This window comes from Tiliqua scincoides, chromosome 2, assembly GCF_035046505.1.
Source record: "Tiliqua scincoides isolate rTilSci1 chromosome 2, rTilSci1.hap2, whole genome shotgun sequence".
NCBI lineage: Eukaryota > Metazoa > Chordata > Lepidosauria > Squamata > Scincidae > Tiliqua > Tiliqua scincoides.
Genome location: NC_089822.1, coordinates 131,856,841 through 131,880,387, shown reverse-complemented (window position 1 = coordinate 131,880,387; position 23,547 = coordinate 131,856,841). Strand labels below are relative to the sequence as shown.

General features: G+C 47.8%; 1 protein-coding gene across 2 annotated transcripts; it reads right to left on the bottom strand.

Moving 5' to 3' along the window:
* Positions 1–329: 329 nt before the first annotated feature.
* LOC136640880 (keratin, type II cytoskeletal 5-like) lies at positions 330–12,221 on the bottom strand. Of its 2 annotated transcripts, none has more exons than XM_066616267.1 (9): positions 11,721–12,221; positions 7,464–7,678; positions 6,337–6,397; positions 4,984–5,079; positions 4,066–4,230; positions 2,933–3,058; positions 1,988–2,208; positions 986–1,024; positions 330–573 (listed from the first exon to the last, which is right to left on the bottom strand). In XM_066616267.1, the coding sequence occupies exons 1-9, from the start codon at positions 12,219–12,221 to the stop codon at positions 330–332; spliced, it is 1,668 nt and encodes a 555-aa protein (XP_066472364.1). The 2 variants fall into 2 exon arrangements, with proteins under 2 accessions (XP_066472364.1, XP_066472363.1); XM_066616266.1 differs by having other exon boundaries at positions 330–616; positions 990–1,024.
* Positions 12,222–23,547: the final 11,326 nt, after the last annotated feature.

The window sequence follows — 23,547 nt, the reverse complement described above, 5'->3', positions numbered from 1 at the left end:
CCCCCAGTCGTTTCACATGACTTAAGCAAGAACAGATTATGAAATGGTTTGTGCAAAATTTGAGAACTTAAGGATTTTGACTCCAACACAGGAAACAAAGAGGGAGGGGCTGGGCAGGGGACATAATTACTATTCGTGCAAGAATGAATCATCTGACCTGAAATGTTTTGTACGATACATTGCCCAGAATAAGAACGCACTGAAGGTCTTACAGTAGCTATTCACACAGTAGGCTAGAGACAGGTTTGTGTGTAATGTGTAGAGAGGGGCCCAAGTGAAACATGGTTCATGTGTTACATTTTCATTTTAAAACACTATGAGTTTGAGCTTTAATTTCTGTAGCTTCTCTGAGTAGAGGAGCTTGAAAACTTCACACTTGAGCCACTGCCACCTCCACGGCTCACTCCACTGCCAAGGGTTCTTCCACTCCCAGAACTGAATCCGCCTCCAACGCTACGTCCGCTTCCAAGGCCAACGCCACAGACTCCGACGCCAAGACCGCTGCCTCCTCCCAGGCTGAGACTGCTTCCGCCTCCATAGCCAAGACCGCTTCCGCTGCCATAGCAAAGGCTGCTACCAGCAGATCCTCCCCGTGTGACGGTGGAAGAGACGACCGCTATGAATAGAAAACAGCACACGCTCAAGACTGGTGGAGGATTTGCGCACTAGTCGGCCCAAGTAAGTGAAGTGTGACGTATTCCTTGGCCTACTGAGCCAGCCAAAAGAGGCTCCGCTGCAAGAGCCTTTCAGCCAGTGCAGCTTCATCAGCCACGGCACTGTATGGGTGCAGGAAACCACCCAGGATGTTGAATCAGTGCGGAACCTGTGCAGCTGCATTGCCGCAAATGCAGCACATGTGGTTTTACCTTAGAAAAATACAGGCAAAGAAGGGAGCAGCCTTCATATACAGAAGCTCAAAGAACCCCTCCAGTACCAGTGCAAAGCTCTGGTCCCCAAACATGAAGAAATGTTCTTCCACAGATACTTACAGACATTCACTGGACCCACTCCATCGCCAGACAGCCTGTCAGGAAACAAACCAGGAGAGGTGAGAATTCAAGAACTGTCTGAGCATCCGGAGCTAGTTGAAAAGGGGCAGATTTCTTTACAAACAACCTAAGGGCAGGTATTTGCGTGCAGCCCTGGCTTCTGGTAAGACCGGTGACTTCCCCTTCGATATGATGCTATGCTGCACACTCTTTGCTGGGACCTTTTAGGAAATTTTGTCTCTGCACAGTAGACTCATGAAGAATTCAGGAGAATATAAAGCATCCAAAATAACCTGAGGTGAGCCACTTGCTGGAGCAGCACACCCAAGTGTCAAGGAGGGACAGTGTTTTCTCTCCTTTGGGAATTTTCCCCAAAAAGATTGTAAGGGGGCCCAGGTCTTGAGAGTCAGCCAACACTGGCTACCTGGAACTGCTGAATGCAAGAAGAGAGGCATGACCTCAAGATGACGGATAGCTAAGGGGGGAAAAACTCAAAAGAGCCTGATCCTGGCATACCAGTCTTGGGGGAAAGCATGCAAGAGTTCTGCACCCAGGTGGCCCGGTAATGGCCAATTGTGGCATTAGGCATCACAGACTCAGACAGTTGCAGATCTCTTGCAGTTGGCCAAAGCAACAATCGATTGTTCTCCTGCCAGTCTGGACAAATGAACCGCTGGAGGTCTTTGACTGCATATCAAGTCCAAGAAGCACCAAGGAGGAGGAAGGAAGAGAAGGAGAAATGCTTTCTCCATCTTTTCACCCCTGCAAACCAGAATATGTGCTATAATGCCATTTCCTGCATGGTGTGGAGACGCCGTCTCAGTGCTTCATTGTTGATCATGGACAGACCCTCCCCGATTTAGGTTCAGTGGGCAAATTACACAAGGCTCCCCTTAACACTGTGTACAGAAGACAAAGCTAATAGTTATTCTAGGTTAATAAACAAGGAGCATAAGGACATGAGTTTGGACTAAATGCTGGGATTGTCTCTCACTGACCAGTATTCCTCTCCTTCCAGAAGCTTACTGAAGGTGGCAATCTCAATATCTAGGGCTATCGTGACAATCATTAGGTCCTGGTACTCCTTCAGCTGCCGGGCCATGTCTTGCTTGGCTTTCTGCAGAGCATCCTCCAGCTCAGCCAGTTTCTGCCTGGCGTCTTTCAGAGCCAGCTCACCACGTTCTTCTGCCTCAGCAATAGCTGCCTGCAGATTGGCACACTAAGGGAAAAAAAGAGAAGGATTAATGTAGGTTGTAAGTTCCTTTGAATGGCGCAGGACACCATGTACATTGATAGAAATATATATGCATAGCAATAACCAGAGGTTCCACATGTACCTATAGTGAGAGAACACTGGACAACCTTTCTCCCTCCCCCATCATGCTACTGTACTGTATCATACAGCGGAATAGGAAAAAAAGTCCTTCTTGATTATCACATCAGTAATACTGGTGGTGAGTGTCATTGGACTATGGCAGTTAAAATGACATTGATATGGAAACTCATGCTCATGTTGATGGTGATAACAAAGTACTACTGAGATAAGTGAAGAAATGGGCACATGGAGGGAAACCAAAATACAGGTAACAGGATGGCTGATAAAGAGTGGAATTGGAACATTAGACCATAACGGATGTTCCTTACTCCTTCCAGCCAGGACAGACACTCTGTGAGACCTGGTGATAATATTGGGCAAGTAATCTATCCTCTTGCCTGCCCTTCCCTGAGAAGCAACAGCTGGTTGTTGGGCATTTGTTTTCAGAAGTTGTTTCCATTTCTAAGAGTGCAGCATCCAGTGAGATATCGCAGGGCAAAGAACCCAGTCTTATCTTGTGGGAATCCTTGCTCTCCATGGTTCCTGACTGAGCAATGTTGGCGGAAGGCAAGTCTCTCTGAAAGAACCCCAGATGCATTTTGCAGCTGCCTGTTCAACAATAACCTACCTGCTTTTTCACATTGTCAATTTCAGCCCTCAGTCTCTGGATTTGTCGGGTGAGATCTGAAATCTCTTGCTTGGTGTTGCGGAGGTCATCCCCATGTCTTCCAGCTGTTGCTTGGAGTTCTTCATACTACAGCACAAAGAAAGAAAGCACGCACGGCAACATAGTGTTTAGTCTGAAGCAATAACCTATTTTGACCATATCATCTCTTTGTGTGGATATTCTATCAATTTAAAACAATCTTGGTCTTGGTTTACTGACCAAGCTAGAGCTTGGTTTACTGCAGATGGAAAACAAAAACGCCACATCATTCCACAACATAGCATGTATATTTGGTATATTTTAACAGCAGAATGAACTATAAAAAGTTCATAGCATTTACAATTACTGTATTTGAAATAAGTGGATCTCATTTGATTTCTAAACACAAGACCTCATTAGCAGTGGCTTATTAGTAAGAGTGCTGCACATGCTAATTATGTGCTCTGCACAGATGGCCCAAATGTGAAACAGTCAAGAAATGGGACTTGTGGGGTAATGAGGGCCAGTAGGTAGGGATGGAGATTTGGGACTGGGCTCCGCTGAGCAGACCTGCACAGACAGTGACTCACTAAGCCAAACAGTCTGATAAAAATAGGTGATGGGCCACTAAGCTCTTTGATATACCTCCTGGTTTTGCTGCCTGCATTTGGTTTGGTGGGTGCTGAGTTGTGGTAGCCTGCGATAAGGACAGACATTGAACCATTTCATATTCTGGCCACTGAAAGCATCTCTTAGATTCCGTCCAGCCTCAGATCCTTTCCGAGGTAGTACCTCTTCAGATAATACCTTTACTTCCATTCAGTGGAGCTTTGCATTTTTGAGGTTTCCAAAAAGTGATGTTGCTTTCATCTTTTTAAATTTGACTTTTGTGATTCTCAGGAAAAGTGATTTTTTTTTTTTTTTTTGCTGGACCATACCAAAGCAATGCTATAGGATTCAAGCTCGGATCAATTGTTCTAACTTGAGTTTCCTTCATTGGACAGAAAGGTGGGATATAAATTTCTAAAATTTCTAAAATAAAATAAGTGTCTCTTGCTGTATCTCTTTAGAACTGAGCTGTAGCATTCCTTTGTGGTTTTGTTATCATGATTTACCTTGCTTTGGCACCAAGATTCAGCCTCAGTCCTGCTCCTGTTTGCAATGTCTTCATACTGAGCTTTGACTTCAGCAATGATGCTGTCCAGGTCCAGGCTGCGATTGTTGTCCATAGAGAGAACCACGGACATGTCAGATATTTGAGTATGCATCTGTGACAGCTCCTGCAAACGATACAACCATATCCTATTCAGAAAACAAGCATTACATACAGAACTCAGGAAATTCCCAAATCAATTATTTTCCATGCAAATCCAGTTTCTCCAGTCATAAACAATTGTGCCAGTTTGCATACAATATACATAATTTAAACCACAATCCTAGGCATGTCAGCAGTAAGTCCTATTGTATTCAGGTGGCTTACTCCTAGGAAAGTGTAAATAGTACTACAGCCTTAATCTGCTTTTAGGTTCCTGTTTCAAAAAATGTGGGATTTGGAAAGTCCCAGAGCAATAAATGAAGATATGTGGGAAGCAGATATTAGACTTCTGGGTAGTGCCGGCTTGCTACCAATTTGTTGGCCGCGTCACACCCCAGAATGCCTTGTGGCACTACAGCCAGTGCTTGCCTGTGACCCACCAAAAATCGGCTTGTGATTCGCTTTCTCACCCATGGAAATCCAGCTTAGTCAGCTGCTGACATTTCATGATATCCTGCCAATATATTTCCAGGTTTACTGATTCTATCAGTAAGAGCTAAGAACTTGAATAATTAGATCCTCAGGACACTCCCCAACCAGATACTTCTGGCTCTGCCACAAAATAGGCAAAATCTGATGACATTTCTAATTGGGAGACAACAACCACCAATGGATCACTTTGTACCTACTCTGTAGCTTTTGGTATCTTTGGCAGTCCATGTATGTGAATGAAGAAGCACAGAACATTTCGGTTTCAGAGAACAGGAAGAATACTTACTTCATTGTACAGGCCTTTTATGAATTCAATTTCATCCCTCAGGGAATCTACCTTAGCATCAAGCTCCACTTTCTTAATGTAGGCAGCATCCACGTCCTAAAAGAAAGGTAAGATATTGTTGAAGTAGCTGGTCAGAAGCAGAGGCAGTATGGTAGGACAATGCAATCCAGCTCGTGCATTGGGTATTCATTATGTACTAATCCTATGTCGAATCTGGTTGCATAAATGTCATGGGCACTTATTGTTTAGTGCAGGGGTGTCAAACCAAGGCCTGGGGACCAGATGAAGGCTGCAGAAGTTCTTTATTCAGCCCCCAGGCTCCCTCAGCACCACCATCAGCTGCTCTCAGCTGCTGAGCTGAGCTCAGGAGTCACTGCTGACAGGGTGGCCCACATGATAATTGGGCTGTCCCTTATCTTGAAAATATGGTCAAGATGTGCATGTTTTCTCTTCTGTCATTTGCAGTTGATGAGTTCCTAAGTGAAGAAAATGCTTTTTTCTGGTCATGACTTGCTTAATGATGTCTTTTCTTGCTTAATGACATCACTTCCAGCCCTCAGCAGGCATCATGAATGCTGTTTCGGCCCTCTAGTTGAAATGAGTTTGCACCCCTAAGCTAGTGCACCCCTAAGCACCCCTAAGCTAGTGCTTTTGACAGCAGTACTGACAAGTGCCACCCCCTCCATTTTGTGAACATTTTGAAACGATATTGACCAGGAATGTCAAACATAAGGCCTGCAGACCGAATGTTACCCCTGGAAGCAATTTATGGGGCCTCTGTTATAACTGGGCTTTCTCCACTTGGTAATTGGGCTCTCTCATATCTTGAAAACACGGTCAAGATTTACACATTTTCTCTCCTGTCATTTGCCCTTAATGAGTTTCTAAGTGAGAGCAAAGTGCTTATTTCTGGTCATCATCTGATTAATGATGTCACTTCCTGCTTAATGATGTCACTTCCAGCCTTCAGTAGGCACTGAGAATGCTAACCGGCCCTCTGTATGAAACAAGTCTGACGTCCCTGATGTAGGCTCCCACAGTTCCTTAAAAAACAGAGCAGGCTGGTATGGCTACCTGCTTCTGACAACAGAATTCCCAATGTGTTGAGAATGTTTAGCTTTCTTTATAGAGAGATATGTTAAATTTAGTTGTTTACAAGGTATGTGCTCCCACCCTCCAACACTCTTGCAAAAGGCTATGACCCACAATAGTAAACTGAGAGGCCAATCTTATCCACATTTTCTTGGGAGTAAGCCCCATTGACTCTAGTGGGACTTACTTCTGAGAAGACATGCATAGGGTTGGGTTCTGATTCTCTTCTGCAATATGATTGGGCTGTCCAGAGACACTCACCTTCTTGAGAGTGACAAATTCATTCTCTGCACTTGCGCGCTTGTTGATCTCGTCTTTGTATCTGTTAAGGCAGGGCAGAGAGAGAGAGAGAGAGAGAGAGAGAGAGAGAGAGAGAGAGAGAGAGAGAGAGAGAGAGAGATGTTGTTTTGTTAGCCAAATAAGTGAGAGGTGGCTGCAACACTCCAAGGATTTGTGAATGGTCTTGATGATGCCCAAGATCATTTTAACTCATAAGTGGCCAACCTGCAGCACAAGTGGGGCTGGTGGTATTCTAGTCAAGGAGTTGGAACTTGAAGCCCCATAGACTTGGCTACCTCATGCAACTAGGCCTACATTCCAGCTAGTGCTGAAACAAAATTTCTCAGAAGTGTTGATAAAATTGGATTTTAGTTTGACATTTATGGAGGCCACTAGTGTGTTGAGAAGTCCAGTGTGACAGATCCACAGGGCAAGAATACTCAAAAATATATAAGGGCTCAATCCTAACTGGCAGTTTTGCCAGTATAGGTGGCCCTGGAGGGTCGAAACATACCATAAAGCACTTTTGTGCCTCCTTAGGCAGGAGCTGTGTCAGCGCATTCAGCTGCGCTGACGTGCGGATGGAGGCAGAAGCCTCTGCTGCAACTCCCGTGCCGCCACTTGTGTCGGCGCACGTAAGCGGCAAAGGTAGGCGTGGGGAGGGGGCGTTACTGGGTGGGGGAAGGCCGGGCCCAGGGGCAGGCGCCTGGGGAGCCGGGGGCGGGGCTGGGACCCAGCGGTTATGCCAGATCCCAACCCCCGTCCCCCGGGCGAGTACAGCGACTCCGAAGGTGGCGCAGGTTCGAGGAGACCCATAGGGGCATGCAGCCCTTACCCACAGGTAAGGGGAAGAGCTTTCCCTTGCCCTTGGTTGAGCTGCTGCTCGCTGCAATCCCACGTTGGATGCAGCGCAAGCCTCCTGGCTTGCCTGCTCCCGCATGGGTTAGGATTGCACCCTAAATAAAATAAATGGCCACAATTTTCCCTGCAGTTGTATTTAAAGCAATACTTGTTTTTGTGATTCCGACTTTGGGAACAGGATAGAAAAGGGGAAAGAGGTGTAGAGAAGAAAATAGAAACAGAGATTTTTACAAGTGAGAGATTTGTACTTGTCCTTGAAGTCCTCGACAAGGTTTTGCGTGTTGTTCAGTTCTCCAGACAGCCGCATTTTTTCGTTCTCCAGGTTGTTCAGCTGTTTCCTCAGATTACTGATGAAATTGTCAAAAACAGGTTCCAAGTTATTTCTCGTGGTTTTCAGGCCTTGTTCCTGAAGCAGAGTCCACTTAGTTTCCAACACCTTATTCTGTTGCTCCAGGAAGCGCACCTGGAAGCAAAAAGATCCAAAACATCAGTTCAAGCATGTTCAAGCAGTTCAAGCATCCAAAACATCATGTTTTAAAGACAAAAGCTCAGTGGAAACCTGACATTGGAAACCTAATTACTGGCTGATATTGCAGTTGATATAAAGAACATATAGATGTCATAGGTAAGTTTCCAGACAATGACCCCTCACACTAATAATACGTAGTGTGAGGTAACAGAAAACATTGAGGGAACAAGATTTCTGTTCCATTGACTCCTCTTCGTACTATTGAGTCATTTCTTTTAAGTGGTGAGGTGGGATATGAAGGCAGTACTTATAATAAATAGTATATTCAATTAGCAGGAATGATATTTGCAGAAATGCATAATCCCACTTCATTGTACCCCTGCTTTAACAATGCCCAGCGCTTTGGGAAACTGCAGGTGGAGTCCATCCAATCTAAAGGCTCTGCGCTTGAGGACCTGGACTGACAAAGACCTTAAGCACTTCTAGATAGATAGGTAGAATGGCATATACGTTGCTCATTACAAAATATCAAACTTCTGTGCTAAAATAACTTGCTCCAACTTATATGCACCTTTGCAGGTTGTAGACCTCTGCTTCTTTATTCTGTTTCTGGGGTGGGGTTAAGGGCTACCGGGGCCCTGAAGGTGTGCCCTTTCTGCCATAGGAGCAACTCCATCTTCAGCTCTCTGCATGGTCCTTAAGCCAATTCCTTATCTTCCCCTGAAGACCCACTTCTTCAATAATATTTTTCTCCATTTTCAATTGGGCTCAACCTAAGAATTGCACTACACATGGCAGACCCCATATGGAGGCGAGCAAAACATTTGAGCAGTGGCTTCATGCTTGGATGTCACGTGCACCATCACTTATCCTCCACATTGCATGGAGAGTCATGATGCCAGCTCCAGTCACTGCCAGGAACCAGTGGCAATGGCATGGAGTTTCTGCCGGTCGCCCAATTCCAGAAGGGTGATCAAGGTTGTTTAGCTGGGTCCCCTCCCCTGTGGGGGGATTGGATGGGGGCTGGAGCTGGGCGGATGCAGAGGTCTCTTAAGGACGCCGCACCAGCCCTCTTCCTCCTTTGCGTGTGGGCACTGTATGGACACCTGCCCGCCCGTATAGAAGTCTGAGCTTTACTGGTCACCATTTGGAGCTGGGTAGGAATTTTTTGCTACCTGCCAAGATTGGCCAATGGCAGGTAGTTTTTTCACTACCCCAGACTGTCATGGGTCCAGGGGTTTGTTCCCCCCTTATAACTATCATTGGTCACTTTATGAGGGCAGGTGGTGCGGGTGGAAGGCGTGAGATGGAGCTGCTTCGCCTACAAATGGGGCGCGGCTTGGAGTCGGGTGCACGTCCAACCTGGGGGACAGATGTGATTCTGGCGACACCCCAGGGGTCCTGCCTCTGCACCACAAGGGGCTTCGCTGCCTCTGCGACTGCAGGTCTCAGCCCGCCTTCTGTACTGAATAAAATGGCCCTTTCTCCCATGTTCGTTGTCTCAAGTGTTCATTGGACAGTGTGCAAACAAAAAGTGAATAATTCATGTGCTGAACAGCTCTATACATTACTATTCTCTCACAGAGAAGCTGAACAATTGGGAACATAAGAACATAAGAACAGCCCCACTGGATCAGGCCATAGGCCCATCTAGTCCAGCTTCCTGTATCTCACAGTGGCCCACCAAATACCCCAGGGAGCACACCAGATAACAAGAGACCTCATCCTGGTGCCCTCCCTTGCATCTGGCCTTCCGACATAACCCTTTTCTAAAATCAGGAGGTGGCACATACACATCATGGCTTGTACCCCATAATGGATTTTTCCTCCAGAAATTGGTCCAATCCCCTTTTAAAGGCGTCCAGGCCAGATGTCGTCACCACATCCTGTGGCAAGGAGTTCCACAGACCAACCACATGCTGAGTAAATAAATATTTTCTCTTGTCTGTTCTAACCCTCCCAACACTCAATTTTAGTGGATGTCTCCTGGTTCTGGTGTTATGTGAGAGTGTAAAGAGCATCTCCCTATCCAATATGTCCATTCCCTGCATAATTTTGTATGTCTCAATCATGTCCCCCCTCAGGCATCTCTTTTCTATGCTCAATAGGCCCAAACGCCGTAGCCTTTCCTCGTAAAGAAAGTGCCCCAGCCCAGTAATCATCTTAGTCACTCTCTTTTGCACCTTTTCCATTTCCACTATGTCTTTTTTGAAATGCGGCGACCAGAACTGGACACAATACTCCAGGTGTGGCCATAGATTTGTACAACGGCATCATAATATTAGCTGTTTTTTTCTCAATACCTTTTCTAATGATCCCAAGAATAGAATTGGCCTTCTTCACTGCCGCCGCACGTTGAGTCGACACTTTCATCGACCTGTCCACCACCACCCCAAGATCTCTCTCCTGATCTGTCACAGACAGCTCAGAACCCATCAGCCTATATCTAAAGTTTTGATTTTTTGCCCCAATGTGCATGACCTTACACTTACTGACATTGAAGCGCATCTGCCATTTTGTTGCCCATTCTGCCAGTCTGGAGAGATCCTTCTCGAGCTCCTCACAATTACTTCTGGTCTTCACCACTTGGAAAAGTTTGGTGTTGTCTGCAAACTTAGCCACCTCACAGCTCACCCCTGTCTCCAGGTCATTTATGAAGAGGTTGAAAAGCACCGGTCCCAGGACAGATCCTTGGGGCACACCGCTTTTCACCTCTCTCCATTGTGAAAATTGCCCATTGACACCCACTCTCTGCTTCCTGGCCATTTTCCAGCAGCTGTTTTTTTTTTCCTGAACATGTCCTGAACATTTTTCAGCAGCTGTTTCATTGGAGGATGTTAGATAGAATGGCCCTAAGAGATTCCTTCCAAGAGCATCTTCTTAAATATTTGTATCAGAAGGTCATACTGTACTTATAGAAGGTATTCCTGAAGTGGATGAAATAAAGATATGGAGCTTCTTGGCAATAAATCATTGAACACTTTACAAATCATTTAGCTTGGCTTTTGGGATTGGGGCAAGCCAATACAGCACCAGAGTTTGTTTTCCTATTTTTTTTAGGCTCTTTTAATTTATTTATCTTTTAATCAGGCTTCCCAGACTGCAACCCGAGGCACATTTGTCTAGCTTCTTGACGTGGAGATTCCTTATTCTGAGTCACTTCCTTGGGATTCAGTCCTCAACCTACTTACCTGGGAGTTAGCCCCACTGAACTCAATGAGACGTGCATCTGCATGGACATGCAATAAGGTTATGGTGTCCAGTCTAGTAATGTCTATGTGAACTGGCTCTCCAGGGTTTCAGATGCAGAGGTCTGTCTCAGTTCTTCCTGGAGAAGCCAGTCATTGCCACTGAACACTACAGGCTTTACTTCTAAGTTTCTATGGACAGAATTGGGCTGTTACTTTGAGACGGTTACAAAGCCTTGAGACTTTGGAGTGAAACAAATTATTTTTTTCAATGAATGAATGAATGAACCACTCAAGTCTCATCTTGTGTGCAAAATTAACAGTACAACTTGATTATTCCCTGTCCATCACTATTACGAGTAATCATGACTCACCCCTCTTTACAGCCCTGTCCTGTCTATCAAATATAAAGACCTCTGAGCTGGAGCCACATCATTTTTTGAGTTCCTGACATTCCTGGATCAGCGCTGCCAATTCTTTTCTAGCTGACCCTAGATATACATCTTTAGCAGCAGCATAACACACAATATTAACCAAATGAAGGAGTGTGGGGAAGCCCCTTGAAAAATATTATGCTTTGCAACATCTTTTTTTTTTAATGCCTCTCAGACTGTTCAGTTGCACTGCCTTGGAATTCATTTGAAGCTAACTAGAGACTATTCAATCATTTTATTTCCCTGCAACATTTCTTCATGGCAGGGCTGCTGCTGTAAAAGGCACAGGAGGAGCAGATCCAATCAAAGTTGGCAACCTTGCCCAGAACTTGAGGCAGCAGTTAGAACTGGAGGAGTTTCAGCGAGTGCAATTGCCACTGAAATAACAGGAGCGTATGAAATTTCATTTCTCACCTTATCGATGAAAGAGGCAAACTTGTTGTTGAGCGTCTTGATCTGCTCTCCTTCCTCTTTACGGACTCTCTGTATATTGGGGTCAATCTCCAGGTTGAGAGGGGTCAGCAGGTTCTGATTGATGGTCACTTCTTGGAAGCCACCAGGTGGGCAAACCGGGAAGCCACCCCCAACTAATCCAAAGCCACCACCTGCCCCACTGCCAAGCCCATACCCGCCGCCGACACCACCACCAAGCCCGTATCCACCACCAAAGCCGCTTCCGTAACCGCCTCCATAGGCACCACCAACAGCCGAGATCCTCTTAGATCCAAGATTGTAAAGGCTTTGGCTGCCAAAACCACCACCACTAACCCTACCAAAACTGACGCCACCGCTGCCACAAGCTCCCCCTCTGGATACGGTGTGGGAGCTGAAGCTCGTGCGGCAAGTACTTGGCACAATGGCAGAGGAGTTACTGAAGCCTCTCCTCTGGATCTTTACCCTGGCTTGGTGAGACATTTTAGCTGGAGAGGAGCAAAAGAATGAAGATGCAGACGGAGAGAGAGAGCACACACAGCAGATCAAAGGCAGGCGGACGAACTTGTGTTCTCTAAGACTTCAGGGCTCTTCTTTTTATTTATAATGTCAAGGAAGTGGGATTGGTTGTGACATCACTCTGCCATACACACCCATCCCAAAGCTGAATGGAAGCACCGCAATCTAAGCAGGTACGCTTGTCATTTGGGCATAATGATTACCTTTCCTACGAACAATGGAGATAGGCAGTGTTAATGAGTTCAATTTGTACTCCAGCAGGAGAACATAGTGGCAGGGACCAGAGAAGGTGATATGCCTTTCTCCAAAACCAGTTGCTCAAGCCCATGAAGAATACTGCCTGTTCTTCATTCCCCCCACCCTCGCCTTCTTGTCTCAGAAATAAATGCAGGGATTGCCATTCCTCATGCTCAATTATTCACATAATCTAAAGTGAATGAATCTTCAGGACATAAGCATGAAAAATCCCCAAGGACAAGTCTTTTGCCCGGGCAACATGCATTGTGCTGACCTTGAACCATCAGACCATTGTAAGCTCTGTAGCTGGAGGGGCTGAGGCTGGCAGGAGGCCCATAACTACCAGCATGTTCTTAGCAAGACTCCCAGGGGCAGTTCCACTGCTGCTTCTGCTGGGAAAATTCTGGGCACTGGGAGTCTGGGTGGTGAGTGGGCTTCCAAGACGACCAAAGGGAGAGCTTCTGTTTGAAGTTAGTGTCCTGCTGCAAAGACAGACACACAGTGCCAAGGGGGATGCTGGGTGCAGAGGCAGAATCTGCTCCAGATAGAATCTGCTCCATTCTCCAGATGTCCACAGTGAAAATTTTCATTTCTTTGTTTAACCCCATTTCTGCCCAGCCCACAGGTGCACACATTTGATCCCTGTTGCGTAAATGCAACATTGGGCAGAAGCGGTTTAAAGACCGGCAAAAAGAGCCAGTTTCAGGCACTTAAGCAAACTCGCATATAATATTTAGAGGATGAAACTACTTTGTCCCTCAGAAATCTTCTATATGATTTTTTTAATATAACATCTCCGTATATTTGGCAAATTTTGCCCTTCAACACCAGCATGTGCCAGTTAGTAATTTCTCAGTAACAATCAATATTTGACAGCTTCTGACAGCTGGCACATAGCAGAAGTCAGCATTCCACAGCTGCCTTTCAATCACATTTTGATATACTTCATTACTACGTTCAGGATGCAATCCTAAGAGTGCCCTAGGCTGGCGCAAGTCCCCTGTGCGGCCTCCCGGTGTGGCAAAAGTACCATAAGGCACTTCTGCATCACTGGGTGAGTTGGGTGGCCAGTGCAAGGGACTTAAGCCAGCTCTAGAGACCAAATATGGCCCTAGCAGCACAGGTGGAGGGTAAGTATGTGCCGGCAGCGGGCCACCTGTGCGGGCGTCTGGGGAGGGCAGGGGGAGGTGTTCTGAGGTGGAGGGAGGGCAGGTAGTGGGTGGTGCTGTGGACGGACCGAGCCTGGAAGGGGGATGGAGCAAGGATCCATCACTTAGAACGAATCCTAACCCCCTTCCTGGCAGCCCAGTCTAGAGCTGGCCTGCTTGGATCTGTGCCACCTCTAACCCCTTTCAGGCTGCTGGCGTGTTACCCAGGAGAAGGGGAGTCCATTCCCCTTGCCCCGGGATGTGCTGCAGCCAACCCCAACCCTGCTCTGGATGTAGAGCAAGTCAGCCAGCCTCCTTGTTCCAGCACAGGATAGGATTGGGCGGTTATTCATTCAGCCAGGACATGGCTCCTGAAATTGGTGAAATACCCCCAAAGTAACATTTCAAACTGTTATGTCAGAATTTCGTTCTGAAATTTGAGGACTTGCTTTGAAATTTTCTTTCACATCTATATTGTATCAATTTGCAGTGCAGATTTGGGATTTTGCTGCTGGGATCTGTGTGTATATATACAGACTATGAGCAGTAACTCACCACCTCTGTACACACCTATAAGCTGATGGGAGGTGAAGGATGCTTGTTCTACCATGTGTCAACTGTAATTTAAAGAAATTCAAGAACAGTCCCTTCCTGTCAGACACTCAACCTTCTGGAGAGGCATTTTGTGTGCTTATGTAATACAACCAATCATTGCTGCCTACTCACACAAATCTCACATTCACTGTTGTCTCAGCCCAGTGGCTAGCAGCAGTGAATGAGACCTATTTCTGGAGAAGAAAGGTTCTAAGCGTGTGAGGAGGGAGCCTCCAACCACCAGGTGTTCTTTTCCTTTCTGAGGTGCCATCCTACCAGCTATGCAGAGTTTTAATGTACCAAGTTGTTTGAATGCCCCATTATGTGCCTTTTGTAGGGCTTTCACCTCAACTCTTACTTGTTGACTCATATGAGTCTTAAGAGATAAATCATTCAATTAAACGCATGCAATTTACTCAGAAGTACATCTCATTGCATTCAATGCTGTTTACTCCCAGGATGTGAACAGCTTACATCTGCCTAATGCAGAAAAATAGAAGTTAAAGGGAAGAAAAAGAATATCTTGTTTATGGACAATGCACAGATAGGTGACAATGGTTACAATTTTGGAAAAGCATCCCAGCTTCTCTAAAATAGATGGGGAAATGCCTCTTCTGAAATGATGCTTACCACTTGTAGTTTGGAGAGATTTTTTTAAAATTTATTATCCCCAGTTAAACAGTGAGGCCATATTTTTAATCAATCAAATATTCTTAATCAATTAGTCTAGCCAAATGATGAACCCCAAAGTGCAAATACTCAAAGAGGTCCTTTGTTTCTGAGCACAATCAATATAAGCAGTGTAACCAGGGATCACCCAAGGTGATTGCCACTTGTCTAAAGCTCCTGACCTGCCCTCACTGTGCACCCTCCCCCCAAAAACTGCACGATTCAGCCCTCCCCACCTCCTCATGGGGTCTGTTGCAACAAAACAGAAAGCGTTGGACATACTGGCAGCTCCCAGCTGATTGGTAGTGAGGCAAGAGGGTAGGGAAGTGGATCAGAGAGGCTCTGTCTATGGTGGACTGAAGGGAAGGGGTGTCAGATGGGGAGAAGGGCATCTCTGTCTGTTTGCCACTCCCTGCAACCCACTGCTATACACAAGCTGTATCATCTGCTTCATGGATGGGCCAGCCATGGGCATAGACTTGGATTGCTCTCAGCCTTGAGTGCTGCCTCCTTTACATTTGGATTCTTGGCTGTGTGGAAGCTGAAATAACTAAGGAATAACTAATCCAGCATATGCTGAGTTTATGAGCAGGAGGTATGGTCTAGAGGGTAGAGCCTCCGTTTGCCTGAAGATAACATCCACAGGTCGGCAGTTCGAGGCCACTGGCACCATGAATGGTGAGACCTTGAAGCAGCTGACAGGCCGAGCCCAGTTATTCCACCTGCTCTTTGGTGTGAGCGAAGAAGCGTCTTGGCTGCCCTCCATGTGAGAGATGAAGGAGCTGTTTGTCAGCTTGCATGGGAGGAAACCAGAGGCCAGAATGTGATATCAGATCAGAAAGATCCATCTGAAATGTTGTGGTTCTTGAAAGATAGATCCTTTTTTCAATTGTAAAAGCCTTACGGGGATTTAAAATAGCCTGGCTTTGTAAACTGCCTTGAATAAAGTCTGAGGAGAAATCTGACGACCAAGAAAGGCGGTATAGAAATACCTGTAATATTATTATTATTATTATTATTATTATTATTATTATTATTATTATTATTATTATTATGTTGTCTGTAAAGGGTTGGGAGTCATTTTTAATTTTCGTTTGCTCACAAAGCTCCCCATGTTCCCAGCTTATTCAGAGAAGAGGCGATTCATGCCAGATCTGTTTATACAGGCAGTCTCCTAGGCACCTACTACAGGCCAGCCCATTGTCTGTCTGCAAGTTGCAAGAACGGAATGCCGTGAGAACTTTCTTGTGCTTGGTTGGTGCCATGTAAGTTTGCCATGTGTAGTTCGGTTCTGAGAAGACCTGAGACTGGCTGTCTGTCTAGAATCCCGTTGTGTACCTGCACGTCTTTGTGGTCAAGGGAGCCTGGGCCTTCCCCAGCTAACCAGGGTTTTGGTTTCTGCTTTCCGCCCTCCTGCTAGCCTCTCTCCCACCACACACTTGCCTTTTTGCAAATGCTTTGACAGGCATTGCATAATTACATGTTCTTGAAGTGGGTTCCTTTCTTTGGCTTTTGTGTTTTTTCTCCCATGTGGAGAAACGTAGCCGAAACAACTGCATGCTGGGACTTGTGTGTTCAAAATGACAGATTTTGTGTTTGGTAAAACTGCTTACAGTGTTGACGCTTGTGGTTGAAAGGTGGGTATTTGTGCAAGGAGGGCTATGAATTGGCAGAGGTGGGATTGGCAGTGGTGATAAAATGGGGTGTGTGGAAGCTTTACAAGAGTAGTTGTGCTACATATTAGTTCCTTTTTCTGTTCCCTGCTGGCAACTGTCAGGATCACCATCTGCTCTCCTGTGCTGTTATTCCGCAGCATCCTGGCCTGACGCAAGTCTGTGTACAGGTTACCCCTTGCAGGAGCAATGGTTTTTTTCACATATAACTTGATCCCATCGCTGTTAACTAGCAAAATACCCAACAGATGTGACTGTAGAAAGAGGACTTATGTGTTGCTTTGCAAACCATAGAATCATACAGTTGGAAGGGACCTTGGAGATCATCTAGTGTCACCCTCATCCCTGTCCAGGGCAGGCAACTACAGTATCATAAGAACATAAGCACAGCCCCACTGGATCAGGCCATAGGCTAGTGGTTCTTGAACTTTTCTGGCTCAAGCCTCCCCTGGTCCTTGTAGCCACGACTCCCCATTACAACACCTCACCTCAGTTACCCCCAAAATGGGGATGAAAGTGTTATAATTATACACCAGAAACAAACAAAAAAAGCTGCTAGCACTCTGAGGCTGCAATCCTAAACACACTTACCTGAGAGTAAGCCCCATTTAACAAAATAGGACTTACTTCTGAGTAGACCTGGTTAGGATTGTGCCCTGAGTTTGTTAGCAGCACACCTGGAAGGTTTTGGAAAGGGGAGGGGGAGAGAAGTGATGAATTTGCTGGGGGAGGGGACGACTTTGTTTTGTGTTTATCTGCTAATTGCAGACTGAGACCTAGAGACTGTTTGGCTGGAATCCTAACCCCTCCTTTCCTAGGAGTAAGTCCCATTGAACACCATAGGACTTACTTCTGAGTAGACCTAGCTAGGATTGTGCCTTTTGTCTTACAATAGCTGCCAATAGAGTACCCCCCCCCCCCAAAAGGAGGCAGGAGGAAAAAGGGATGGCTGAAAAGGAATGGGGATTTTTTTATTTTAATCAATTTTTGGAGACAAAGCCATCAAGAGTGGCTTTTTTTTCTTTTTTTGAAGGGGGAGGAAAAAGAGAAAGGTGAGGATCCTGGGTTAAGCTGATACAGACCCCATGCCTATGTAGGTCTAGTCAGAAGTAAGCCCCATTTGATTCAATGGGGCTTACTCCCAGGAAAGTGTGGAAAGGATTGCAGCCACACCCAGCAAGATTACAACTCACCCCAAAGTAGATGGGGGCAACTCATACACATACATCCAACATGCAGATGCCACCCCTGTTCCCCCCAGGCAAGACAGAGGGATGCAGGCTGGGGCATTTGGACACCCCCCCCCCCCACTAGGAGCAGGCTGGCTCCTTCCTTCCCAAGCAGAGGAATGCTCTGCACTGCCTGTACTTCAAAGCCTTCCAGGAGTGCCCCTGTGCTGATGAGATGCAGCACCTCTGCACTCTTCTCTCCTCCAGCCTTGACCAATCCCAGGAGGCCCAGGGTGAGGGGCACACTGGGAAATGTAGTCCTTGGGGCGAGGTTGCACATGGAGAGAGCTCCATGATGAGATGCAGTACCTCTGCCTGCCTGCCTGCCCAGCCAGCCTTCTCTCCCACCTCCCCGCACCATGTTTCACATGCCTTCCCAGCCTCGCACCACAGCTGCAGAAAAGCAGCAAGTCAGCAGGCAGCACATGGAGCAGAGCAGAGCAGCCTCTCCCCCGGAGATGCCTGGCGACGCCCCTGGAGGCTAGCCACTGCTCCCTAGAGAGGCACAGATTGAATGCCTCAGCTATAGGGGAAGGAGCAGGCCAAGAGAGGGAGACACTGCCAAGGGTACGGAAGAGTGGGCCCCATCCAAGTCACGCTGGGGAGAGCCGTGGGGGGCAGCGAGAGAGGGAGGTCAGCTGGGGTGGGTGGGAAGGCGGCCATGGCGGCTCACGCAGCACCACCTTCCCTCGCGCTGCCTCGTCGGGTGGCGTCCCCCTCTCGCCACTGCGGTGTGGAGGGGGCTTCAAAGGCTTTACTGTGCAGCACACGCCACGGGCGGGACACAACTCTGAGGGGCAACGATGCTGAGCAGCGTGTCCCGTCCCTCTCGGCACCCGCGGGGAGCGACCCCGGGACAGGTTGGCCCCTCACGGAGCCGCAGCAGCTGGCTGAAAGAGCCACCTTTGCCGACCCCTGCCCTAGGGGTAGAACTCTGTGCAAGGTCTGTTCACCCAAAGAGCACAGCCACACACACACACACACACACACACACACACACGGTGGGTGGCAGAGTTGCCATGCCCCTTACTTTTCTAGTGACAAGTCTGGGGGGTGGAGTTAACCAGACTCTTTCATCTCCACTCATGATAGCTTCCTCTTTTTCTTATTTATAAGTGTCAGGCAGTATCAAATAAATACCATTGGGGGAAAAATATCTGTTAATTACTTCATATTATCTTTCCAATTTTTATTACCACTAATAAGTGTTAAAGCCACTGTTGAGAACAAGCCCATTATTCATATGAGTTCCTAATTTAAAAGTCTGGAATTTTATTTTGGATTCAGTTTACCCAAGTGAGTGAAGAAGTGAATGGTTCACTTCTAGATGAAGTTAGTTTCCGTTTCTCCCATTAAATAATCTGACACTATCTTATTTCAAGGAAAACAAGGCTACCCATATCCCCAGTAGGGACTACTTTTGGCTTGGTCTAGTTAGTGTGAGCAGCCCAGAGGAGCATTTGATATATGCAGAGCCTCCAGCTGGGACTAGTGCTCCAGGACCAGAGTGACTAGGAATCATCACCACAAATGAGGACAAGGCACCCCAAAATGTAGGATATCCAAGAAAAATGCAGGACATGACAACACCAAAGCTAAAACCACTCATATTTTGATTTCATGTGATTAATTTAAACACTATGTTAATTATTAAATTTAAAACAATGTTACATATAATTTATCAATTATAAGAAGGCGATGCACTGCCTGCGGGGGCCCACTCACAGAGGAAAGGAGGACATTTAAATCCTTTTCCAGGAGGCTAAAAAAAGAGGACATGTCCTGGAAAAAGACGATTTTGGGTCACTCTGTCCAGGACTCATTTACGAGACAACATAGAATAAGCTTGACTTCAAAAATACAAGCTAGACACAGGAAACAGCTTGCCCTTGTGGCTTTTACTGCTGTTCTCCAGACCTCAATTCCTGGGTTAAACCAACAGAACTACTTGCTCCCTAAAGTGCTAAGCTTGTGTTCAACCCACAGGTAGGGCCTACACACTAGAATTCCGATGGCACGTGAATTAACATGCCACTGGTGTTTGCCCTGCCCCCGCACGAGGCACAGGAGGGGCCAGCCTCGCAGCAGATTAGCTGGAGACTAATTGGTGTGAGGCCACGTGCAGGCTGCTCGGAGAAGCCCGCGCAGTTGGGACCAGGCAGCGATCAGGGAAGGACCTCCTTCACGCTCCTCCCCAACTCAGGCCACGTTGCTGTGGCCCCAAGCCCAGCAGACTTGGCTGTGGGCGCCCGCCTGCCCGCCTGCCTTCTTGGTTACCTGTTGGTGGTAGTGCCTGGGTTGGGCTTCTTGGCTGGGTTGCAGGGGGCTGCCTTGCAGGGGGCTGGGTTGCAGGGGGCTGAGCGCCGACCTCCCCACCACCTTCCTCGGGCGGTTTGGGCAGCCAGTGCTTGGGCGCCTGGCGGCTCTGCTTAGGCAGGTCCGTGCCTGAGCCTGCCCTCCGCCCTGCCGGTTGTGTGGGGTGCCTGTGAGGAATGGGTCGCCTGCTTGGTTTGCAGGCGCCCCGTGAGAGTGCTGTTGGGCGTATGCCTGGCTGCGGCTGTTGCCTGCTGTCATTGGGGTCGCTGGAACGCCCCGCCTGGGGCCCCTTGCCGGCTGCTTGTTGAGCCTGCCGGCAGGGGTACCTGGCACTTTCCTCCCCGCGCGCCCTCCTGCCTGTGTTTGGGGCTTGCGGGCAGCGCTGGGCATTCCTCCTCCCCAGCGCACAGCGCGAACGCGTGTTTTCTGTAGTTTGCTTCCTTCGCTTGGCTGAGTGGTGTTGCTGCTCAACCTTGAATGAAGCTAAGCAGAGGTGGCTGTGGTCCTGATTTGGATGGGACACCTCAAATTGAATAGCAGTTTTGCTGTGTCCTTTGCATAATAAAGTTTTTAAATAAAAGGGAAAGATAGCAAGAAGTTGAATGAATAAATGCATAGAAAGGTGGGATAAAAAAATTAAAAAAATTTTTTCTCAATAATTAGTGAAGTTGTAATTAAAATATAAATAAAAAATTTAAATTAAAATTAAATAAAATAGGAGCAAGGGAGGGGGAACGTTAGAGTATTTTAGTGGCAAGTATTGTAGGGGTGATAGGTTAGTTAACAGTGCTCCCCCCCACAGTTGTTCAGCGTCAGAATGCCTAGTGAAACAAGAAATCTGGGGGGGGGAAGGCCCCGAAGCTTGTCCCCCCCAGTCCCGCACCAGCTTCTTCCTCCGATGAGGAGAATGATACAGCTGAGCTGCAGGCCTTGGTTGCAGGCGTGGAGGCGCTTGGGAAGGAGAAAGCAATGCGTGATGCTGGTTTGGGAGATGGTGGTAGCACATCAGGTGCTCCCCCCCCAGTAGGAGGTCTACCAGAAAGGGGCGTGGTGCAAAGCTCATGCAAATCCTCTCCTCCAGGTTAACCGCGTTGGAGAAACCCATTGAGCGGCAGGCTCCACCTGGACCTCCAGTTGTTCAGGTGCGAGCATCAGACCCGGATGAGCAGCAGCATTTGCAAGGGGCATCTTCCCGGGCAGTACCCATGCCTCCAATGGGTCAGAGCGGGCAGATGGATAGTTCAGCCTGGGCTGGTGTACGGGATGAGCATGAAGGTGTGAATTTCCCAGTGTTGGCACCTTCGGCTCCGTTGCCCTATTGGCCGGCTTGGGGTTATTCTCAGGTGCCGCAAGCCTCCCCCCCTTTCCATATTCACCAGGAATATGGCAGCAACCTGGGATCTCCCCAGGGGCGCCGGCATCCCTGGTGGGGCAGACCGTGGCTGCCGCTCTTCCATTTGCGGGGGTTTCCCCGGTCTCCGGTGTCCCTTATGGCCTCGCCCCTTATGCCAATGTTCCATATGGGGTTTTCTCTCAGGGAGCCACGGAAGGGTCATGTGAGCGTCCACGAGTGGCTTATGGGGATGTGGCCCTACCTTTGTGTGGTCACCTTTCCTTGGCAGTTAAAGGAAAAATTTGGTGGGGTGAGATTTCGATGTGTTTAGTTTATTGCATAAGGATCCTGAGCCAGTCTGAAGGCAGGTGACACAGCGCCTGACACCCAAGGGACACGAGGGCGGAAAATTGATAACAATTGGAATACTTGGTTGAGTGGATACATTATTTATGCTGCAGTAGTTATCCAAATGCAGCCAGCACGGGCAACTGCGCTTTTTAAGTACCTGGATATTATCCGCCAATATGCGGGCATGACCTGGCTTGCGTATTTTTGTTTACGTGCTTCGCACGACCCCGCCTTTGACTGGTGGGTTCCACAGTGGGAATTGCGGGTCCAAATTATCCTGCCAGACCGGTCCAATTTAGGTGATTGATCCGATAGCGGGCATTTGATGGCTCAGAGTACAACTGGGCCTGTGGCAGGGATGTCAGGAGTGCGTGGGGTTCACCCCTCCTCCCCGCTCCTCCTATGAGTTTAACTCCACGGGGCGGGGCGGTAAGGTAGGCTGCATTTTTGCATGTCTGCGAGCTGTGCAATGGCCAGCACTCGGTGTCCGTGTGCCCCAAGTTGGCAGGATTTAGGAGGGTTCCCAGGCCCCAAATGGGACAGGCCAGGAGAGGGGGGCGGTCAGCCCCCTCAAGCTGGAAAGGGGGCCCACCCCAATGAGAGTAGAGGTGTGGGTTGCATTGTGAAAGGGTATCTGGAGTTTCAGGATTCTCAACTGTTATTTGAAGGTTTTGACAAGGGATTTCGGGTTTCTGCGCCCCTCCCTCCGGGTCTACCTGGGCCAGGAATCTACCGTCGGTCAGGGGTATGGAGGAGATAGTTCAATCTAAGATAGATAAGGAGTTGGGAGCTGGCCGTCTGGCGGGCCCCCCTTTTAAGTTTCCTCCGTTTCCCAATGTTCAAGTGTCCCCTTTAGGTGTAGTTCCCAAGAAGGTCCCTCGGACCTTCCGTCTCAGTTACCATCTGTCCTATCCTTACGGGGGCTCAGTTTATCATAGGATCCCTGCACACCTTTGTTTAGTAAGATACACTTCTTTGGACCAAGCTATCGGGGTGGTATGGGGCTGTGGCCGTGGCTCTCATGGCCAAAGCGGATATTGAGTCCACATTCAGACTCCTGCCCGTCCACCCCAATGATTTTTGTTTGCTTGGTTTTCAGTTTAATGGTTCCTTATATTGGCATAAAGCGCTACCAATGGGATGCGCAATTTTCTGTGCCCTTTCTGAGGAGTTTTGCTTCTTTTTGGAGTGGGTAGTAGTGAGCAGGGCGCAACTCGCCTCAGTGGTCCATTATCGGACAATTAACTTTTCGTGGGCCCGGGTGGATCTGATAGGTGCCTGCACCTGCTACATAGCTTTGTGGCTGTGTGCAAGGAGCTGGGTGGTCCCCTTATCCACGACAAGACTGAGGGCCCTGCAGCTACCCTTACATTTTTGGGCACTGAATTTTTGGGCATTGAATTGGGCATTGCTATACAGCCCCTGTATAGCAGTGCCGCAGGCTGCCTGGCGATAAGTTGGTTAGGCTGCAGCAGCTATTTCGTGCTGGCCTCCAGGCTCGGACTTTGTCCTTAAGACATTTGCATGTTTTGGTGGGGCATTTTGAACTTTGCCTGTGGGGTAGCTGTCCCCGGCCGAGACTTTTGAGGAGGCTGTGTGATTGCATGGCGGGTATTAAGAAGCCTCGCCACTGCCTGCGGATCACCCAGGACATGAAGGCAGATTTGGTAATCTGGTTACAGTTTTAGGTGTTTTATAATGGTGTATCTTTCTGGCGGCAGGAGTGTTTACTTAAGGCGG

Coding starts and splice junctions, on each gene's coding strand:
- LOC136640880 (XM_066616266.1), bottom strand. CDS start 12,221: ATGTCTCACCAAGCCAGGGTAAAGATCCAGAGGAGAGGCTTCAGTAAC. Junction 6,398..7,463: donor GTCGAGGACTTCAAGGACAA/GTACAAATCTCT, acceptor CTGCCTTAACAG/ATACAAAGACGAGATCAACA. Junction 3,059..4,065: donor AATCTTGGTGCCAAAGCAAG/GTAAATCATGAT, acceptor TTTGTGCTGTAG/TATGAAGAACTCCAAGCAAC.